The sequence below is a fragment of the Daucus carota genome, chromosome 5, assembly GCF_001625215.2.
Source record: "Daucus carota subsp. sativus chromosome 5, DH1 v3.0, whole genome shotgun sequence".
NCBI lineage: Eukaryota > Viridiplantae > Streptophyta > Magnoliopsida > Apiales > Apiaceae > Daucus > Daucus carota.
In genome coordinates, this window is record NC_030385.2 from 3,894,148 (window position 1) to 3,918,142 (window position 23,995).

The 23,995-nt window shown below is 35.0% G+C and overlaps 2 protein-coding genes and 1 pseudogene across 2 annotated transcripts; 1 reads left to right on the forward strand and 2 right to left on the reverse strand.

Annotated features, from left to right (window-relative positions):
* Positions 1–1,421: 1,421 nt before the first annotated feature.
* LOC108223612 (protein KINESIN LIGHT CHAIN-RELATED 3) lies at positions 1,422–4,975 on the reverse strand. The gene is made up of 3 exons (XM_017397950.2): positions 4,744–4,975; positions 2,225–4,266; positions 1,422–1,831 (listed from the first exon to the last, which is right to left on the reverse strand). The coding sequence occupies exons 2-3, from the start codon at positions 4,213–4,215 to the stop codon at positions 1,621–1,623; spliced, it is 2,202 nt and encodes a 733-aa protein (XP_017253439.1). The 5' UTR covers positions 4,216–4,266; positions 4,744–4,975; the 3' UTR covers positions 1,422–1,620.
* A 3,563-nt stretch (positions 4,976–8,538) lies between these two features.
* Positions 8,539–14,333, reverse strand: LOC108221083 (serine/threonine/tyrosine-protein kinase HT1-like; annotated as a pseudogene).
* Positions 14,334–20,048: 5,715 nt separating this feature from the next.
* LOC108220606 (polygalacturonase 1 beta-like protein 3) lies at positions 20,049–22,349 on the forward strand. Its single transcript, XM_017394413.2, has 2 exons — positions 20,049–20,288; positions 20,419–22,349. Exons 1-2 carry the CDS (start codon positions 20,133–20,135, stop codon positions 22,234–22,236), a joined length of 1,974 nt encoding a protein of 657 aa, XP_017249902.1. The 5' UTR covers positions 20,049–20,132; the 3' UTR covers positions 22,237–22,349.
* Positions 22,350–23,995: the final 1,646 nt, after the last annotated feature.

Sequence of the window (23,995 nt, forward strand, 5' to 3'; positions counted from 1 at the left end):
TATCCTTTGTTTAATTACCTAGCATTTTCTTATTTTCCTTTAAACAACTTACAGGGCGACAATATCGACGATCACCGACTTGTTTGGCTGAACTTGTAACTTATGATTTAAAGTGATTTATGTAAGACTTAACAAGACTTATGTGAGTTGGTAGATTAAAATGTGTGTTCGGGTAATTTCGGCTTATTGATAACTTATGGTATTATTAAAAATACAATAATAAAAATAAAAGTGATGTTTATGTAACTTAAGACTTAAATAATTTTTATCGAAAAAAAGTTTTAAAAAATTAAGTCACTAAAAAAGGTATTTCAAACTACTTCTAACTATAAGTCAATTCATAGTTTTATTTCTGACATTAAACCACTTCTATAAAAATGCTTAAAATCCGGGTTTTAAGCCTAGTAAACAGGCTCCCAGTTCGAGAACAGCCTGTTCTTAGATACTCCTTCCGTCCCAATCATTTGTATACATTTGGTTGGGACACAGTGACCGAGGAAAAATATAAAAAATGAGTAAAATTAGATGAAAAATAGGTAAAGCGATGAGACCCATTTATTTTTAATAATAGATTTGAGATAGGGGAGAAAAGTAGTGGGTGTAATAGTGTTTTTATTATTATAGAATGAAGTTACCGGAAGAAAATAGTGGGTGTAATAATGTTTTATATTATAAATAATTACTATTTTGTAATGTATAAGAATGATGGGACGTCCCAAAAAAGAAACCGAAAGAAGTACTCTCTTTTGATTTACACAAATAGTATTTGTTTGTTGAGCAACCATTTTCACCATCAAATAGTTTTATTTTGGAAGGATATGATCAAATTTATGAATAAATCTGAAAAGGACACAAAAAGTATGTGATGTACAAACACAGGCAAACCAGAACCTTAAAATTGTCACCCCACCCACGTCCACTGTCAAGAAAAGATTATCCTAAGTTGCCCTAAATTTGAAGGTAACTGAAATTAGAATAATGAAAGTTTAGAACAAACAGCTCTACAAGCATATGGGCCAAAAGTAATTAAATGACCCGACCCTTTCAATATCTTTATGATAAAAGTGACTCCACAATCCCTTTACATTAAAAGCTATACATGTGGACCTTGAATCAATTGTGCATTACAATTTACACCTGACAATTTTGCATCTCATTCTAGCTGGACTTGTTGATATGGACTCATCCAATTATAAAAGACTCAACTAGCCAGCCAATGCCAGAGTTCTTAGTTAAATCATCCAAGCCAGCTTGCTACCAACTAAAGTAAAAGCTTCAATTAAACATAAATGAATGTTAAAGCTGTTGATCAACACATATAAATCAATCATCCATTCCTAAACAATTATTTGAAGATGGTTAGTATGATTTAGCATCACAGCTGTGCTACAAGTATTTAATATTTTAATAACACAATAAAATGCATCAACTACTTGATAATAAGGATAGAAATCAATATTACAAGAAAACCCCACCACCAAATGTTATTACAATCAGCCTATCAACGATACTCCAACCCCTGTACCTTGTTGTATCTGCTAGTTTGAATAAATATGTTTATATAATACATCATCTCCGGTAGAAGAAAAAATGAAGATTAAAAAAAAAAAAACATTATTGTCATACTTTAATGCCATCACCTTTTATAGCATGAGGGTTGGCATCAAGAAGGTTTTCTAATGATCTGGCTTTTCTGTTACGAGCCCTGCCCGCCTCCTTCAAGAGCTCTGCTAGCCTCTTCTTTTCATCATCCACGTCAGGATTTGCTGTTCCAAGCTTTTCCTCCCTCATCCCAACAACATATTCCAATAATTCAATTGCATCATCCAACCTATGCAAGGATTTAAACTGACAACGTTAAGATGAGGAGGTTTAAGAATATTTAGTTGTTAACTTCCGCTATTATTAAAGGTTGCTTCGTAAACTTCTGCTGCTCAGACAGGATATTAGCTCAGGCAACAAGTGTTCTGTGCCATCAGCTTAATAGTTGAAACACTCCAAATACAAACAATATCACAGTATTGACCATAACTAATTCTCCATAACATTTTAAGCGTCTGCAGTTTTATTGTGACCTCGAGGACAGATTATGAGAGTGCACTTTGACACTCCGACATTGATTCATTAATCAACATTACTCATTGATTAAAATAAAAAACTATACTGGGAAAAATAATGGAACATAGTAAATTTTAAAGAACAACGAAGTAAATAGAGGGCATACCTTCCTATAGCGTCATAAGTGCCAGCCAGATTGCTGTACACCCCAAGTGTATCAGGATGATATGGTCCATATTCTTGTTCCAAGACATTTCTGGCTTCCTCAAACAATTCCGCAGCCTCTTTAATAGCGTAACGCTGCACGCAAGTGAGACCCATTTGATTAAGGGCAATCCCGAAAAAGGCTGATTTTTTCTCTCCACTAGCTCGAAGCTTTGAAATGGTACTTTTGAAGGATGTATAAGATTCAGAGTAGTTCCCTAACATGTAGTAGATGACTCCCATCTGAGCTTCAATACCTGCAATTGTGTTTTGCTGACCAGGGGCATCATTATATATCTTCAAGGCCTTCTTCAGTAACTTTAGAGCCTGATCAAGCTCATTCATTGACTCATATATAGCAGAAACATCAGTAAGACCGCTGGCAATTTCCTCCGGAGGGGTGCCGGGTAAGGGCTTCTCATAAATTCGAAGAGCATTCTCACAATAGGATTTTGAATCCTTTAGTTTTCCCGTCTTGTTATACAGGTCAGCCAGACGGACAAAAACTGAAGCAACAGTCGGATGGTTCTCTCCTTTGGTAGATTTGAAAGCTGTAAGTGCCTTCTGATAAGCAAAAACGGCCTCATCATATCTAGACAAAGATAAGTATGTGTCTCCAATACTTATATCAACAGATGCAACCTCCTTTTCTTGCCCATTGGCCACCATTGCCATGCTAGCTAGAACCAGATGCTCAAGAGCAGCTTCATGGTCTCCCTTAGTTTCGCATATAAGACCCATAAGCCTCCTATCAGCTGCCTCTTCGATAGAAGCAGGTGAACCATTATCTCTGTGAATATCTATAGCCATCTGACAAAGCTTCTCAGCTTCATCAAATTGCAGTGCTTGAACATGAGCTTCAGCCAAGTACCTGCAAGTCTCACCAACTCTAGGATCTGTATCACCCATAACATGTCTCTGAACTTCCAAACCCATCGTATAACACATGATTGAACTCTCAAATTGACCCACCATGGCATAAGTATCTCCAAGTTGCATGTGACCAGCAAATTTAGCAAGGGCATGCTCTTGACCTTCTTCAATCACGGGAATCTCAATGGAATGCTCCAGAATGGGAATAGCCTCACTGTACTGACCTAAGCTACAGTATATTGCAGCGGTCACATGCAAACACATGACTACATCTAGGGTGGGCTTCCCATTTGCACATTTTTCAAAAGATTTCGCTGCACGTAGAGCATACTGAAGAGCTTTCTGAGGATTATCACCAGAAGACATCAAATCCCTAGCTTGCTTAAGCAAAAAAGGTCCAAGGTCGGGGTTTTCTAAACCCGAATCCGATGAATCATCAGCTCCATTTTGAGATGTTACCCCTCTCAGAGATATATTTTTCTGCTTCTTCCCAGAGCTGCTTCCACCACTTGGTTTTACTAGCACCTTATTCTGCTTATCTAGAGGAGGTTTTTCTTGGGGGCTTCTGCTCTTGGGACTTGATGTTGCATCAGACTCTAAATTCAGGTGAGAAGCTTTCTTTGAATTGGAAGACGAAGCAGATTTTGCTCTTGATTTCCTCGCCTTTCTACCTGCAGATGAACTTTCTTTCTTCGAATCGGAATCACTACGAAAATCGTCATCTTCTACCTTTTGCATACCTACTTCTTCTTCCATTATTTCCACTTCTCTCATCTCCCCTCCAACAAGATGCCGGAGCTCAGAATCAATTCTAGACTCCTCACCATCAGATCCAAAACTCCGCCTCGATGGTGATTGATCAGAACTCTGCATCTCGCAAACATTATCATAAAGATGTTCAATTGAAGTGTCAACTACCTCATCAACTGCATAACCATTTCCTCCCACCCGAGGGCTTTTAGGACTATTTACAGACTCCTCTGCTATCGAATTCTCCTTCAAAATAGTGGAATTTCCATTCTCATTTGGTTCAATTACTAACCCTTCTTCCTGTATTTCACTAGTAACAACCCCAGGCATCTTCTTATTACAGTAGGCAACAAAATTTCCGCGTAATCACACAAAAACTTCCTACATTCACCGCACAAACATCATAACAAAAATTTTAAAATTCACCCCAACACATAAACAACAAATCATACCTCATAACAGACACACAGAAAAAGGAAATAACAGAAAAACAGCTAAAACCCAATTTTTTAATACCAAGTAGGAGACAAAAGGAATGATTCAAACAGTAAAAACAACCAAAACAAACCTAATAAGTAAAGCCAAAATCTTGATTTTTCAAAATCACACACACATCATTAATGTTAATTATGCCAACAAATAAAGTCAAGATACAAACTTTATCACAACATCTCGACAGATCTTCACTTATCAATAAACACCCACTCTAAAATCATCTCATCATCATCAAATTACCAAAACCAATCACAAAAATCAATAATCACAAAACCCCAACTCATAAAAACACTAAAACACACAATCAAAACCTGGAAAAATCATAAAAAAGCAAAAACAAAGAAGGGTTCATAGCATACATACCTCAGAGAAAACTCATGAAAGAAGAGACCCAGAAGCTCCAAATTTCTGGTAGTTCTTTTAGAAAATAAATAAAAAAAATGTACCTCCCTTTAAGAGAAGCTGGAGGAGTGGAGGGTACAGTGGGAATTTGAAGAGATGAAGTATATAAAATTGTGAAATGTGAGTGTGTGTAATGTGTAAGTAATTAAGTATATATTTATAAAAAGGATGGATTTTATTACAGAGGTGGAATGTCAGAAGGGAAAGGAGAATGCGACTTCTCCCCAACTCGTAGATTTATTTTCTGTTTCTAGTGTTTCGCTGTAAGAGAATTACGTGGCGTCTTCTTATTGGCTTGAGATTGATTGACCAAGGTGCCCCTCAGAAAATGTCAAGCTATAAATCGCCCTTGTGTTGTTTAGGTTTTACAGTATTTGTTTATTTATGATTTTAGTGATCTAGGTGGTGGAAAAGAAATTTAAGGTGGTAATAATGGTGTAGGCATGGAGTCATGGTCATGAAGTTTACTCTTTACTTGCCTTATTTACAGTGAGTTGTAAGATTTCAAATATTTATGTTCCACGGTACAAAGCTAAGTTTATGTACTTACAAATTAACTTAATACTAGCCTTAAAACCGTGCAAAGCACGGGCGGCTATATAATTTTAAATTAATTATTAATTATTATATAATAGTGATATATATTAATGATAGTAAATTTATTTTTTAACTAATTATAAATTATATTTAAAAGAATAATGGTGGAGTTTTTATCTTGTAGTATATCAAACTGTTTAGAAATGTAAAATTATGAGAACTCTACGTGTAGCAGACTTTTAATTATAAAGTGAATCACCAAACCAACATGACCAAACCAAAATTTGGTGCGGGCGGATATAAAATTCGTAATTTATTAATTATAATTTAAATTTTAACATAATCTTAATAGTATTTTAGAATTGATGAATTGGATTTTAACCCGATTATATTTACCAACTGATTATATATTTTGGACGGCTACAAATTATACCAATGTCGATTTATTATAATATTGTATATAAATTATATTTAAAAGAATAATGGTGGAGTTTTTATCTTGTACTACATCTCAAGTGTTTGTAATTTAAACGGTATAAAACTCTTTAATATTGTAAGAGTAAGAGAAGTTTACATGTGACAGACTTGTAGTTACAAAAGAGATGATCAAACCAAAATTTTGTACGACTACAAATTATACCTATGTTGGCTTATTATAGTATAGTATAGATAGTATAGATAGTATAGATTTCCGTCTTTTTTTTTTTGAAGAACTAATATTTCCGTCTTATTTTTTACAAGTTTCAAATTATTTTATAATGATTATTACGTGAAAGTGATTCGATGTGCGAGTAATTGTTATATATTTCGTTATAATTTCTGGAATTGATTTTGTTTAGTTTTTGGATTTTCGAAATATTATGGCTCGCGAATTTTTTTGAGAGGTCAAGAGTTTAATTTTTAAGAATTTGAGAGAAAAAGTTTTTGAAAACAATTATATCTCGCAATTTTCAACGAAAGTCATACGAGTGGAATACCAAACTCAAGGTAAAAAGAATTCAAGAGAATTAGCGGTAAATTGTATTGTGTTTTATTTTATTTTAACTCCCAACATGTTACACAGACCACAAAATGTTACTACCTCCCTCCCAAATTAGATTACCTCCCTCCCAAATTAGATGAGCTAGTTGATTTTGAGCACGTAACTTAAGGTGCATTGACCGTATAGTTCCGAAATTTATTTTAAAAATTTTTCTTTTGTAATTGAAAATTTCATATTTAAATTTTTATTTGTAAAAATAAAATTTCAAAAAAAAAGTAATATAGCTATGCGGTCAATGGATTTTAAAGTGCGTACCTGAAATCAACGAGCTCTTCTAATTTGGGATGGAGGGAGTATTGAGCAGGGAATCGTTGGTCGGAGAAGATCTCTCACTGTCTTATGCTACAAAACCCCGCACAATACAATACTCCCTCCGTCCCTTTTTATCTGTCCATTTTGGAAAAAAAAACACATACCAAGGAATAATTGATTGTATAAACTTTTTCATTAAATACCTCTAATTAATATCTTGAAAATGGTGGAATACCCCTACTTTATGTCTTGAAAACATGAATTTAACCCAGTTTTAAATAAGTCAAGTCTTGAAAATTGAAATTATGGAGATATATTTGAAAGACTATCATTAAATTAGTTTTGAAAGTATAAATAGACAGATAAATAGGGACAAATTTTTACTTCCAAAGTGGACAGATAAATAGGGACGGAGGGAGTATTTAAATACAAACACAATCACTAAGAGCAAGTTCAACAGTTGCCTATTTAGTGTCCTAAGTCATAATATAAGGCATTTGATGAAAAATTTGATCTAACAATGTCCTAGTGATGCCCTATATCACTAGGACAACCTATTCAAGCCCTATTTTTCACGCACTCTCTCTCCTTTCCCTATTCCATATTTTATAATAAATTTTTACCAACACTCTCTTTTTCTCTCTATTTTATATTATGTTTTAATGATGAAAGTGAACTTTTAATAATAAAATATTAAACATATAGTGAAAATAAGGCACGTTGTTGGAGTTGAAGTTAGTAGAATATGTCCTAAACTACTAGGACATAATTTTTTATATTATATTTAGGCTCCAACTATGACACTGTTGGACTTGCTCTAAGATCATGTTTGGTCACTACTATTTTCAGTTTCTTTTTCTAAAAAATAGAATTTTACTTTTTTTTCACCCATTTGTGTAAAAAGTCGAAATCACTTATAAGAAGTTGAAAATGTTAGGGGTCATTTGTTAATAACTTAACCACAGGGAACAGGCTCGTTCAGCTGTTCAGATTGTTTGGGTGAATATTCATGACACCGGACGACACTTAATTTTCGGGATGAGATCAAAAAATCTGCTGAACGACTGGCTTGTAAAAGTGAAGGCAGTGTGGTCCAGATGCGATTCTCGCAATCTATTTTATTTTCTATCCTGCATAATAAGTATACGCTCAACCAATTTTTGAAAATATGTATTCATTCTTTTCGCCTAACAGGTCCAATTCACTGAAATTAAAATTGAATGTTAATGTAAAATCATCTATTTTTTTTCATATTTAAAATATTTGACTTTATTAATAAAAACATTAATCTAATACTTTTATTCAAAAATAATATGTTTAATTATATGACCAAAACTCTTATATGTATATAAAGATGCCAAGTGTCAAATATTTAAATTTTAAAATAATTTTTAAGTAATATACTAGTTATAAGATAAATATCACCATTCAGAAATTTTAAATTTTATATCAATCAAATGACATCGTTCATCCAGCATTAAGATTATCATTCGTCCAGATACACTAATCATTCAGAATTTATGATTCAGATTTAACAAATGACCCCTTAGTTTTTATTTCAAGCCTTCCACTTCTTTTCCAAATAATTTAATCATTTTTAAGTCTTAATCACGCGGGTTATAAATTAGATAAGATGGTTTGTTTTATCCAAAAGTGGATATTATTTGAGGTGGGATAGGGTGTGTAAAAATACCCTGAACATTGGAGTCATATATTATTATAAATGGAAACTTGGATATTACCTAAAGTTTACAGTGGTATATTTTTTAAGTTGTATTAGTGCAAGAAAGGATGAGAGTTACACTGCTCAAGGTTGGACTGGCTTGGGTATCCGATGATAATGCTGCTTATACAAGCCAGATTATATATCTTAATCACCATTATTCAACAATTATTTGAAAATGTAGGCTACCACTTGGTCCACATCCCACTTATCTAGCTAATCTTGATTCCATAAATTCAAACCAAAGAACCCATGCAAACAAAAGTTTCAAGATGCTTCTTCACTTTGTCTGCTACATGTTGGTGAATTTACTCGGGTGAACTCGAGAGTTCACTGCAGAACTCATGATACAACTTGAAATGATCCAGAAAAGGAAAACATTAAATCATAGTGCATAATGATAGAATGACATAACCTGTCCTTAAGTGCAAACATCTTCATCACCACAGCTTCGTATCATTTCCCGTACAAATACCGAGAGAAATCTAGAGCCGGCATAACAAGCACAGGAATTATCTTCACTTTAGACATATTCTGGCTTGTGTGAAGATGGTATACACACAGAATAGTTAATAACTGGACTAACTAATTTGTATAAACCTAAAGAAACAACTGACAGACTGACAGTAGAATATGATACATCGGTATCACAAACGGTTGAAAGAGGACTTAAGCAGATCCCCTCGCACTTGTCCACTTGTGAAAGAAACGGCATATGGTAGGATGCTTACGAGGTTTGTAGGTTGAGAAGAAATCAGGTTCCTGCTCGAAAGACTTCTCAAAGCTTTCCAAGGTGGTGATGATCTTATTGAAATCTGGGCGCTTCCTGGGATTACTTGCCCAACACTGGTTGATGAGATGGTGAAACGCAGCAGGGCATGCAGAAGGCAACGGGGGTCTTGCATTCTATCCAAAACAACAGAGCTTTATGTGGAAAGATTATAAAAAATAATTTACAATGGGAAAGAAGCTTATTACAGTATCTAAACATGATGTTTTCAACTGAGAAGTCAAATAGTAACTGACGATAAAGTCATTCTAGACATTCAGTATTTAGTAGTAGACTAATAGCTGCATGAAATGTTATTTTTTAGTTGTATTGTCCCTTTAATTTTTTCTTCTCTATATAGTTTCTACACAAAATTGCAGAAATTAGCACTAATACACCAGAAGGTGGGTTGGTATGGTGTGCAAAAGAAACACTGATTAACCTAAATAAGATCAAGTATTATAGGAAGAGCAAAGTCCCGACGACAAGAGTTCATCTGAAGCCTTTTTTCCATGAGAAAGTAGGTACATCATTTTTGTATTAGTGATCTAAAAGAACGCTAATGTATGACAATAATTACCTCTGCAGCTAGCAATGATGTTTAAGCACACACATTTCTGGACATTAAATTTCCTACTTTATCAAATAGATCACGGCCGGATTAATGACAGAATAAATATCAGAAAGAACAATAAACTGTATTTGCTTGGTTGGAAGGGAACGGAAGAGTAAGCAGTGAAAAGTTATAAACAAAATTTATGGAGAAAAAAACAAGGTAGGAGTAAATAGTGAATAAACATGACTCATGAGGGAGTAGAATTTTTTTATAATGACGATTGTAGGAAAAATGAGAAAGGAGGAGAATGGGGCAATCCTTCCAAAACGGCTGGGTAAGGATGCTAGTATAATTTGTTATGAATGAGATAGAGGAAAGATTAAAAATTATAAACATGTCCTCCAATCACTCCCAGATATGATTACAAATGGCATTCCATTCCAAGTGGACTCAACCTAGTGATAGTCGAAGGTTGGTGTACGACATACAAAGAATAATCTAAAACAAGATCAAAGAAGCATAAGCAAAAAGTGTCCGATGTACTCATGAGAGGTTTAGAGAAATGATTTGACAAAAAGAGGATACTAGGATTTGATTTTGATAGTTTTAGATACTGACATACTTTATATTTCAAAATATAATATACACCGTGTGATCTGTTTCTTATATCACCTATGCACTTGTCACCACCTCATGATAGCATTCATTCGATTTGTTTCCAAATATGTGAACATGATGTGCACAACTTTACAGCCACATGACATAGCACATAAAATGTAGCTACAGCGGGTAAATAATATTCAAATTTCCAGATCATTTTTTTTAAAGGAAACCAAACCTTAGCATGCAAGTACAAAAAAAAGTAGGTTCCAAGCGGCAAGCACGATAACTATCTCCTAGTAACCATGACTTATAAACTTGACTCGTCAAAAACTCAAATTCAATTAACATATTTAATCGAGATTAGAGTTCCATATATGTACAGAACTCCCGCAAGATCTCTCTATAAGGTTCTCTGTTGAAGAACTTGTGCAATGCTTTGCACATAAGAAACATAGAGTTTTAGGTGCAAAATGATATTATCGTTAAACCTTAGTACACCAACATCATAAATTATAGAAGCCTTGGCAAATTCTTTTTGAAACCCTGAACAACATTTATCCTATTCGAAAGAAGATCTATCATATGCAGGAAATGCCCGTGATTCATCTTGTTCTGAAGGACAAGTTCTACATTTGTTCAAATGATGGACAAGTTCTACATGGCTGTATAAAAGTATCAGCAAAGTCAACAAAGAAACACATGTAACATAAATTTTGAAGGTCATAGCCTCACTCTATAGTGAAATAAAAGATCGGAAGTTTGACGCAAAATATATTAAAGAGAGATGGTCCCTTACAAGTGATTGTTGGCAACAATCGTTCGCACTGTTTAATAGCTGAAAGATAGAAACCCTAAAATTGGTGTCCAAAGTGAGGATAGGCCACGTGGCCAGCTACATTCACATGAAAAAATAGGTTTTATGTCTTTCAGCTATAAAAAAATCACATTGTACACATCAATCATGATATAAGTGCCGAGTATCATGTCAATGCCAATTAAATGCATTCATCACAAATTCTTGAAATATAGAAGTCTACTAAAAAGAAATTCACACACTGTAAAAAAATGTTGCGAGTACCTTCTGGCATACTGCAAAAGCGGCCTGCTCCGGAGTCATGTTGTCAAATGGTGTCAAGGAAGTCAAGAGCTCCCAAAGGACAATGCCAAAACTGTAAACATCAACTTTCTTCGTCTGGGCCTTTCCTTTGATCATTTCAGGTGCCATCCAACGGTAAGTACCGGTAAAGCCCTTTGCACTCCCACATTGTGATTCCAAGCATGAGATACCAAAATCTGCTACCTTAACACACATATCTTCACCAAGCAGTAAGTTTTCTGATTTGAGATCTCTGTGAAGCACTCCTTGTGAATGAAGATATTGCATTCCTCGTGCAATATCAATAGCAAACTTCAGAACTAGATTGATGGGAAGTGAATATGGTTCTTGCTGATGGAGATATGCTCTTAAGGAGCCTCCGGCCAAGTATTCAGTAATGATGCAATATACAGGGGCTTTTTTACAAGCTGCAAAAAACTGCATCACAGAAGTGGAATATATAAATAGCCATACTTAAGACTATAATACAATCAGCACAAAGTTACGGGTTTCCTTTTCATTACCTTGAACAACCACATATTATATGGTGGCAAAGTAAAGTTCCAATAATAGCATATTAGGGTGTATATGAGATTAAATCAGTAAAGCAAAAATCCAGTGATGTACATTTTAATACATAAACCACATAAAGTGTTGCGACCTAAATTCATTCTGAAAACCGGAAGCATATTAGCCTAACATCTTATTACTAAAAACACACTATTTTTCATGTACATAGTTGGTTATGCATTATAAATATCACTTCTTCTTCTTTTTCTTTTATCAAAAAGACATTTGTTTGATTTGGAAAAAACATAACACATTTATTAGACAGTAGTACAATATTTATGTATATGATTTACATTATACACATGCATTTACGTAAAACTTTAGTATCTGTAAAGCAAGTCATAAGTTATCAAATGCGATAAAATGTCAGAAGTACAAAGTTTTTAATACGCACATGAAAAATAGATGTTAAGTAAGGCAACAGCCCATAAATCATACAAAAGTCAGTAAGCAAAGAAATAAGTTTAATTATAAAAAAAGGGCTCGAGTGTGCATCCAAGTTCACAGTTTAGCACCCTTGTTTCTAGCAGTTATTTAAGAGAAATGTTCACCGGAAAATGAACCAAAAACTCTGATAAAATCAAGATATGTGCAAATGAAAGTACATTGCATATCAATACACAGACATTTTCATACATAAAAAAGAAAACGTTTGGGAGACAATTAATGATACACCACGCATTGCGCAAAAGGGCTCAAAAGACATTGCATGAAAGACACATAGTGACATAGAAGAGGGGGAAGAGATATAAATAGCTGGGCTTTCTTTTCTATATATATTACACGTAAACGATAGCATTTGGGATAGTGTTTGGAATACAATTAATGATATACCTGCGCAATGCGCAAAAGGCCTTCTTGAAATAAATTTGAGCTGGCAACTAAATTCTTTCCCACCAAGGTTGTACAAACATTATTGGTTATCAAAAATATAATACAAATCGGGTCTTCGAAAAAATGTTTTACTAGGCGAATATATTATACAAAAAATTGCTATTATAATATTTATCAAAAAAATAAATAAAATTTAAAGCATAATGACATAGCAAGACAGATTATTTTCACTATTAACCACCTTGTTGTAATGATTTAGTAAAAAGCTTCGGAAAGACCTGAGGGGAACTTGACTCTGCCTAGAGTGTTTGGGAAAGGGGGTTTACTTAAGTCGAGCACACTATACAAAACATGTGCCAATTTGGAATGCTAAAAAAAATGAATAGGAATCTTTCGGTTAGAGGAAAAAATGTAAGATACTCCATGAAAATTTCATCACTAAACCAGAACAATGTTGGTCAATAAGGTATATCCAGTCCGTGCGTGGCTAGCGGATAACTTTGATGCTTCTTACTAAAATTTGAGATTATTTGTCCTCAAAAAACAGAAAAGTTTATGAACATATATAACATACACAGATAAGTATCTCGCGCCAAAGGTAACTGTATCCTTCACCAATCAATACGATAATCAAGAAAAAACTAAAATTAAGAACTTGCACAACATACTATTCCAAGAACAGTAATTAAAATTCTATGCTTTACAATATTACAATGTACTTCTACTTCAAAAATCCACAATAACTATCACACAAAATTCACAAAACCACAAACAAATCACGTGACAGATCGCTTACAGTGATGATATTAGGATGCTGCAGTCGAAACATCATCGAAACCTCAGAATTAAACTGCTTCTCCAGAAAAGCAGCCAAATTCGCTATCCTCCTCGGGCTGACTAATAATCTTAATTGCAACATCCCTATCCTTATACACCCCTCGATAAATCCTACTATGACGCCCAGAAGCAAACTTATTCCCGATAAAAAGCTGAGACATATCAGCTCCCCATTCCTCTTCTCCCTCCCCTTTAATCTCAGCGCCCGACGAAACTAAATACTTAGACCAAGAAACAGCCCTCTTGTATTCCCCTAACGATAATCGCCTCTCAAGTTTAGCATTGTGGGCAATTTGCTTAAACCAGTTTAAATTCTTCATGGGTGATCAACAAATTCAATACTCAGTTTATACCCATCCACAAATCTGAACCTAATATACAAATAAATAGGCCATGAATGTAAGTAAAAATCCAAGAATCTTGAAAAGTTGAGCAAATGCAAGTATCTAACAAGCTTTAAATTTACAGTGCATATGATATTCGCATTAAAAATTGAACCTTAAAGAAGCTCCAAGAAGCTTAGCTGAGCTGCTAAAACACTGTCACTTATATCAGGTAGCTTCCAGATGGGAGAGAGAGAGAGATTAGAGAGAGAGAGAGAGGTGAGAGGGGGAGTGGCGAGAGAGAGGGAGGGAGGGAGAGAGAGAAGAGAGAGCGAGAGAGAGAGAGAGAGATTTTTGAAGCGCAGTGGTAGATAGCAGAAAGTCGGTGTTCGGTGGTGGTACGGAGAGCAATGTATATGTAACGTTAAATTAATGGAGCATGCCCAAGAGCCTCCTCGATTCTAAATATAATATAAAAAATATGGCTATTAACAATTTAGGATAAAGTTAATATAATATAAAAAATATGGCTATTAACAATTTAGGATAAAGTTAAGAGTGTAAACTCCAATAATACTCTCTACATCTCTTCTTTATTTCATATTTTATTCATATATTGGGCTCCACTACAACAAAAGGGAGGGAAAGATAGAGGTGAATTAAATGGAAAGATTTTTTTATTTTGAAAAAATAAGTTAAGAGCAATGTGATGGCTCTTAACTTTGAGGAGAGAGGAGAGAGAAACAAGAGGCTCTTAGTGATTTAAAGCGACACTACGAGTCTCTTGAAGTAACATTTTTCTCATCCCTCTTCAAATATTAAGTTAAGAGCCTAAATGAAGAGTCTCTTGGAGATGCTCTTATTTTATAATTTTTGGGTGTTATTTGTAACAAGATATACTTAGGAGGGTACAATTTGGGTATTCCGTTTGATGGGGACCCTTATCCCTTTTCTTCCTTTAGCTTGTTTTTACTGATAAGTACAGTTTGTTAGTACGAAATACAAAGAGCTTTTACGTACATTTATCTCTCAAATTTTAAAACAATTTTATTATGGAAAAATAAAAGAAGAATGCAATTTTTAAAGGTGCCTAAAATCAAGGAGTGTTCATCAAGTCGCACGGATCGCATAAACCGTCTGCATTGCTCTGTACCACACCGTAAAGCAATATACATATATCTATCTATCTGGTTTACATTTACATTCAACTCGTAGGGTGTTCAATCTTCTTTCAATATGATGATATGGATGATGATGGTATCAAGGATATTGATGGCGGATGAGGCGATTTCGAGTTTTGAAGAATTGTATCAACAGCCAGTCTCTTATAAGAAGATTTTGAAGAATGTGAATTAACTATCTTGTAATATTTGATTATGCACGTAACTACATAATAATAATAATAATAATAATAATAATAATAATAATAATAATAATAATAATAATAATAATAATAATAATAATAATAATAATAATAAAAGTATTCAAGTCTATATATCTGTCATTATACGAAAATGATTCAGACTTATTTATTAAGTTTAATGTATAATTTAAAATTCTGTTAATATAATGTTCAGTTTGACGTATAATGTTGAGTTTGATAAATAATTTCACTTTAATGTTCTTCTTCTTCTTCTTTTTTTATGTAGGAACTCGCAGCCGCTCCCTTCGGATGCGGGTAAACCCACAAGCTCACGTAATAGTCTGCAAACTACGTGAACCAGATAAACCGCAATTAAGCAACAACCTCTGGTCTAGGAGGCATAATCACAAGTTCTGCTCCCTTCGCGAGTCGAACCTGTTCTTGATATATAATAAACTTAAATATTACAAAATTATGTCTAACATAAGATTTTCAGCCTATTTTGTATTTGAAAATTAAGATATTATTAAGTATTAAATTTTGATAAAAAAAAGTATAAAATTTATTTCGAACAAACAATAAATAATTGACGCCCATGCAGGAGCGGGGGAAAAAATACTAGTTTTTAATAATTGTTTACAATAATTTATATATATATATATATATATATTATTTCTTATGTTTTTTGATGATTTTAAAATATAATGGAAAATGATTATTTGAACGTATTATATGATTTAATATTGTAAATTTAATTTTCATAAATTAGTTATGAAAATATAAATTTTTGATATTTGAATTTTTTAAATATTATTCTAATAATTATATTCAAAAAATTTAACAATTATATTCGAAAACACTGAAAAAAAAACTCAAATTATAAAGAATATATAACAGGGTATCTTATCACACATTAACATCCACTCTCTCTATTAAGTTTATTCGAGGTTTTGAGTTTACACACACACTTTTAAGTACATTGATCGAATAGTTAAGAATATTATCTTTCAACTTATTTTCTAAATAAAAATATATAATTAAAATTTTAATTTACAAGAAAATTAATAAAAAATTAATTTTTACCATCCGGTTAGCCTAACTAAAAATGTGTGCAAAAGGTCAAAACGTAAAAATAAATAAAACAAAACTAAAAAATTTAGAAAAAACCTAAAAATAAAAAATGAGTATTGATCAATAATCATAGGCGGCATTAGACCTGGCAAATCGTTCGTGTCGTGTATAAACGTGTCGTGTACTTTCGTGTTTCGTGTATCTGGTGGGTATACACGAACACGACACGAATTCAATTCGTGTACACGATTGTAAACACGAACACGACACGATTTAGAAACAGGTAAAAACGACACGAACTGTAGTACACGAATTTTTTCATGTACACGAAAACGACACGATACGAAATAGTACATGAAAACACGAAAACACGAAATATACACGAAAAAATACACGAAACTGGTAACGAATTAGTACACGAAATATTAATATTTTACAAATATTGTCCAAATTCAGGCTTAAACATAAGCAAAGTTACATAAAATAAAGGATAATTGGGAAACTTTGAATTTGTCCGCGACCAACTCTTAATCCGAAGGGTAAATATATATATATATAAATATAAATATATAAATATATATATATATATATATATATATATTTATTTATTTATTTATTTCGTGTACCTCGTGTCGTGTCGTGTACCCGAAGGGTAAACACAAAACCGACACGACTTCTCAGTCGTGTATTTCGTGTCGTGTACCTTTTCGTGTCGTGTACTCAAAATGCAAATACAAACACTAAATTTTTGTGTCGTTTTCGTGTCGTGTATTCGTGTCGTATGAAAATTTGCCGGGTCTAGGCGGCATCGGCCAGCAAAAGCAGCAGTCTTCACTTTGTATATCAGAAATCAAAAATCATGTAGAAGTCGCGTGGAAGGCACGCCAAAAGACAAATTAATTTGAATACCTAATTCTTACATGATTCGAAGTAGTTTCGCATTCTGCCTATATATAAACTACGCTTCTTCTCGTACACAAAATCACACCTGCGTATAATCAAGACACGCCGCCATGAGTAGTTTAGAACACGCCATCGAATTTTCATGGACAGAGAGTTTTGAGCGTACAAGAACTTGCGTGGTGAACATCAGTGTCGTACAAAGTGTTGATATTCGAGCCGAGGTAGCTCCGGGAGATTTTCAAGTAATCGTTAATGAACCTGATGAAGTAATCGTAGGTCACGGGGTAAACCCGATAGAGCCTCTTGAGTTCTCCTTTGATGATGTTCGTTCGGGGAGGATTTACGATTTGTGTGAACAAGTTATGAATTCGTGTAATGTTCTGCAGACTGACACGAAAGAGTTTTTGGTAGACAATGTAGTGGACTGCGGGATGAAATTGGCTTCTTTACGTCCGGAGAATGATGTTGATTGTGGTTATAAGATTAATGCTTTGGTAAGGGTTTTGTGTTTTCGAGTAGCGGGTGAGGAGGAACTTGCACCGATGAGGGAGTTTGATGGTATGGATGATGATGATTATATTGAGGATGTTGATGATGAGGGTATCGAGGATGTTGATGAGGATGAGGCGAATTCGAGTTTTAGAGGTGTAGAGGGAGGGAGATATGATGGAGGAGAGGGAAAAGAAGTGATCACATGTTCCGTGTGTTTAGAAGATCTGAGCTCAGGGATGGAGTTTAAGAAGTTGCCATGCTCCCATGTTTTTCACAGCTCTTGCATTGATCATTGGTTGAATAGGAATCAGAGTTGTCCCAATTGCAGAACTAAACTAGAGGTACTAAGACTGGGTTCTGGTTGTGGGACTTATGTTTGGTATACGACTTCAAGTGGAAGCGCGGATAGGTACTCTTGGTTTATCTAGTTTCTTGAATTTCATGCTTAGTTGAGAGAGATAGGTATTGTCATTCTTTGATTGTTGACGATGAGGACAAGATCAGGTGCAAGAACCACCTGTATGAACTCATGTTTCTTGATTGATTTATGAAAACTCTTGAGATTTTTGTATGATAGATGAGTGCAACTTTAAACTGTGAATAGCTACTAATTCAATGAACTTTTTATCCTTTGAATCGAAACTCAGAAAACTAGTATCCGTTTCCGACGTTTTAGCACTATTATGCAGAAGCACTTTCTCCTAATGTCAAGATGGAATGTCATAGGAATGCCATCCTGAATATTGGATTCCAAGAAAATTCAATATTTTTGCTTATTAGGAGTCTTATATATTTAGAATTTGAGATTTTGAAATAAAAAATTTTAAAGAAAACAAGTGTCTTGAGTTTCCTGTGCTTGCTCTGCCCTGCATATTTGGTGCTTTTAATCCATAGATGCTGCTGCAGCAATATCAGTTATGCGTGAACATTTTAACTGGATTCGGATTCCAGAATATTTAAACTTAGGAAAAATTTTCTCAACTAGAAACAGTTTTTTTCGTGCCTCTTCCTGTGCTCTAGACATGACTATGTAGGCTGCGCGTCCACACACGGTCTTTACTGAATGAAAAGTTTTAGTTCAGGTGGAATAAAATGTTAACAATTGAAATTTTAAAGGTATATGATGAAATTTAATTTTTGTATAACTGTATCATATATAGTGGATTACTAGTTACTATCTAATGCATGCCATCAAATTTTAGCTCATGCCGACTGTGAGAGACCGCCCTGTGTGTGGCTTGGCTCAGGCAAGATCAGATTGATTGTGATGCCTTCGCAACTGTCAGAAGCTAATGAACTATTTTTAGCTATTCTAGGCTTTTTGGTACACGAGCTGTTTTAAGAAGTAGCTAGGTTGGTTTAGAGTCACCATGCTTGGTTCTTTTGACGGATATAAGAATTACAAAATTGGCTATTCTGTTCGGTAGGATGATCTATGTTGTCTGTTTTCCTGAGTTGAACTCGAGACTCGCGGGAGCCAAATGTATCAACTTGTCTAACAGATAAAACCTGCATAAGTTAGCAACAATAATACTGCATAAGTTAGCGCATGTGCTAAACGACTAATAAATTAACAAACAATTTGAGAATATTAGTTTTGTCTGTACAGAGACATAGAGTATCATATCTAAGTCCTGCCCAATAAACAAGACTGTAGAGTTATCAGAATGAGATGATGTGCCAATTTTTTTGAATATAGAAGTACTTTAGCTTTTACAATGGTCTCAGAAACGGTGGATGCAGAGCATTTTGAATCGATTCTCTGATGCACACGAATTTCAATGAAGATAAAAAAACAGGAATCAACAAGATGACAAATATAAAGCAGAAACTTGATATTCAATTGGCACCATGTGGGAGCTTTGAGCTTTCCTGCATCCCGCTTAATTAGTTTAAGTTTCTCACTAATCTTTCGTTAATTAGTAGTTAATTATTTGCTACATCAAACTTCACTTCCCTCTTTACTAGTGACCCTTAAATCATAAGGTGTTCGAGGAAAGCTGAGTGTGCATATTATGCTTATACGATTTGATTTCGGTTTTTAGACAATACTGAAGAACATGATTCGAAATTGTTATCATCTGATAAAAACGAGATCTGATACAGTACAGAAGACCAACATTTTAAAAACTACTAATAGTAGGTAGCATATATACCTGTAGATTCGAGATTTGTGTCTGTCTCATTATAATTCTGACTGAGATTAACCACTTGTCTGTTTTCTATTACTGATACTTAATTTAAGCTTTCAATCTGAATCTTTTGACTAATGAAACAATTATTTATCAGAAACACATGAAAAAAGAAAAAATGAAAAAGAAATAAAGAAATAGCAACTATGCTTGAAAAATAAGGAACTGTGTCCTTATTTATGTCACTATGTCCCTTCCAAGCTACTGCTACAATCCAGTGCAGATACTTACAAATCGAAAGCATAAGAGAATGAAGCTCAATAGTACATCTTGTGCTCTTCCTTCTCGTTCCTTCTTCTTGTTGTTATCGATAGCTGCCATTTTCAGCACCACTGCTAATGCTGTAAGTACATTTGTCTGAACAGACTTTTAAGATCAATTATTCTCTTCTGCACGTATAATTTATCGCGTTTTTTCTGTCTGGATTTGATTTTTGAAACATTATAACTAACATATGAGTATATATAAATTAGGCTCCTTTGCTGTCAACTGATGAATCAATTAGCAAAGAAAGTCCATTTGCCGCGAAAGCTTCATTGATTCGTTACTGGAACAAACAAATCTCAAACAACCTCCCAAAACCTTATTTCCTTCTGTCCAAGGCCTCTCCTCTCTCTGCTGTCAACACTGCTTTCTTTTCGAAACTTGCAGCCTCCAAGAACCTTAATTCTCACCTCTCCTCCTTCTGCTCCGCCGCAAACTTATTCTGTCTCCACTCAAAACGCCCTCCCAAGCAAGATGACAGTGCACATTTCTCATTCTATTCCAACAGGCGCTTCTCCAACTACGGAGCCTCACGCCTCTCTGGCGACGACAGTTTCAAAAACTACTCAGGTGGAAACAATTTTGCCACGGCCTCATTTGCAAGTTACAGCCGCGGCTCAACTGATCACAAAGAAGGCTTCTCCTCCTACGCTAAAGACGCCAATGTGGCCAACTCCAACTTCACCTCTTACGCAGCCAGCACCACGGGAGGCTCTGGCGTGTTTGACAGCTATGCTTCAACAGTCAATGTCCCGGATCTTCGTTTTGCATCTTACAACTCGGATGCTAATAATCACAAGCTCGCGTTTTCAAGCTATGTTGATGACACAAATTCAGGTAATGAGGCCTTTATTAGCTACGGTAAAAAGGGCAATGCTGGCCCCCTTGAATTCACCAATTATGGCACCACATCGAACGTTATTGGTTCGACATTCACCGGATATAGTGAGTCAGGTAATGCAGCTAACAATTCGTTCAAGGGTTATAGCTCTGATGCTAATAACCCTAGTAACAATTTTAAGGCTTATGGTTTCGGTGTCAATGGTGGTACTGATAGTTTCTCTAGTTACCGTGACGGGGCCAATGCTGGTGCCGATACGTTTCTGTCTTACGGGAAAAATTCAAATCTGGAGAAATCGAATTTTGTTAATTATGGAAAAACTTTCAATGAAGGAGTTGATACATTTAGAGAATACGGAAAGGGATCGCATAATCAGCTAACCGGATTCAAAGCGTATGGTTTGAATACGACGTTTAAGGACTATGCGCGAAAGGGTGTCACATTTAGTCAGTACACAAAGCCAAGTAGTTCTGGTGATGCATTGGTTAGAAAGGTCAGGGGTAAATCTGAGAACAAGCGTGGTTTTTCGGGTAAGTTTTTTAGGGAGTATATGCTGAGGGAAGGGAAGGTTATGAGAATGCCTGACATTAGGGATAAAATGCCTGCTAGGTCTTTTTTGCCCCGGGTGATTTCGTCGAAATTGCCTTTTTCAAGTGATGGACTAAATGAGCTTAAACGAGTATTTGGTGCTAGTGATGATTCGGGCATGGAGGGCGTGTTGGTAAACGCCCTGGCAGAGTGTGAACGGGCTGCCAGTCCTGGCGAGACAAAGCGTTGCGTTGGTTCTGTAGAAGATATGATTGATTTCGCGACTTCTGTGCTGGGGCACAATGTGGTGGTGAGGACTACTAAAAACGTTAACGGTTCCAAAAAAAATGTTATGATCGGGAAAATTAAGGCCATCAATGGTGGCAAATCGACGTTATCAGTGTCGTGTCACCAGAGTTTGTATCCGTATTTACTCTACTACTGTCATTCTGTCCCGAAAGTGAGAGTCTACATTGCAGAAATTCTTGACGTGGACACGAAAGCTAAGATGAACGACGGTTTGGCTATATGTCACGAAGACACATCGGCCTGGAGTCCAGGTCACGGTGCATTCGTGGCACTCGGATCAAGTCCCGGGAACATTGAAATCTGCCACTGGATCTTTGAGAACGATATGTCATGGACAACTGCGGATTGATCACGTTTTGTAGTAGAAATGTAATATTCAGTTACGTTCCCCGTACGTTTTCGATAGAAGAGTGCTTCATTTGTCTAACACTTTTATTCAAATAATTTCGAAATTTATCCTAATTATGTGATTTTCAATTATGGCGTTTCATTGTGAGCCTGAAATGAGCTGTGATGTTGGCACTTGGCTGTACTCATTGCGCTTGCTTTGAGCAAAAGATGACTCTTTTGCATCTGCTTTCCAATTGTTTCCAACTTTAGGCGAGTATGCTTTCTGAGCAAGCTCAGGTTTACACAGAAAGCAAAGAATAAAATCATTTTGAATGCTTCGATTGATGAAACTTTTGCTGTCATAGACCCTGATTTTGGGCACCCCATGCTGTTTCAGTTTAAGCATCAAGTATGGTCATGTGAAGGGTTAAATTGGTATAGACCCCAGTTAAGTTAGCATTAAAGTTTGAAAATCGCCACAAAAAAAACTAAGTTCTGATGATTATTAAGAGTCCAAATCCTTGACATACAAATTTGTTGTCTTTGTATAATTTAGGTTTTGTTGCCGGTAAACGTGTCGTGAGAATGCAAATACTTGAGTGCGATTTACATGTCACGTATCGTGTCGCAGATGGTTTGACGTTGTAGTTAGGGTGTCTAAAAATTACGTGACTAAATTAGATGTTTTTAATATGTTTCTTCACTCGGAGCGAGTTTTTCCTTTTGTTTTATTGCTCAGAATCAGGGTTTTATTATTTAAGTTTCGTTTGGAAATCAAGATTTCATTTGAAATTTTGAATCTGAACAAATAATTTATTTGAGAATATGAATTTGGATTCTATTTGAAATCAAAACATTTAAATAATATTATAAATATGAAAATTTGAAATGACAACACAAATCTTGTCATTTGAAACGAGATGATCGTTTCTAGACGTATTCTACACTCTTACAATTTTTCTAGTATATGTCTGGATTTACTTTGATTTGCTCCTACTTTCTAATAATAATGTGCCCAATAATGTACCCTGCATAGACATACACTCAAACAAACCGTTAATAACCCCTAGAGGAGCCACTTGAGATAAAGCGTGCTTGCAGACATGCAGTCTTATTGATTGGATCAGGTGCGCATGCCTTTGTTAGTACCACAGCCTGCTTTATAAAAAGAGCTTACAATAGAACCATCGCAGAGAAATAAGGTTGAGTCCAGTTATCACTAACACTTGCATTGCACCCCACATCATCCGCTAACCAGAGTAAAGGGAAAAAAAGAGAGTGTGTGCCCGAATATCTTTTTAATTCTCTTCTTGACAAGAAGAGATCGACAATTGGTTACGGTCCAGGATAATCCTTTGTTTTTTTTGTTAAACCGGTGCGCACACTCATATCCTTGAGAGTGCCCAAAGAATCGAACTCGTGATCTAAAGAGAGCAAGCCTTAAGCGCCATAATCCAACTATATGAGACACCCCATAGAGGTGATAATCCTTTGTTCCATGATCCAGGATAATATGTCTTTCATGGGATGGGAACTTACACTTTGCTATCTTAGAACCGTTTAAGAAAAAGTGCAAATATAATGTCGAAAACTACGGTAAAGGATCATGTAATAATAATTGTGTAGCATGAATTATATATACGACAAGACAGATTTACTGGTTTATGGGTGTTCAGAAAATCGAAGACCGTACACAGAATATGCGAGAGACTTAAGATCATGTATACAAAATCGATTTCAAGCATGCACAATTTAACTAGTCTACACCCTACACTTCA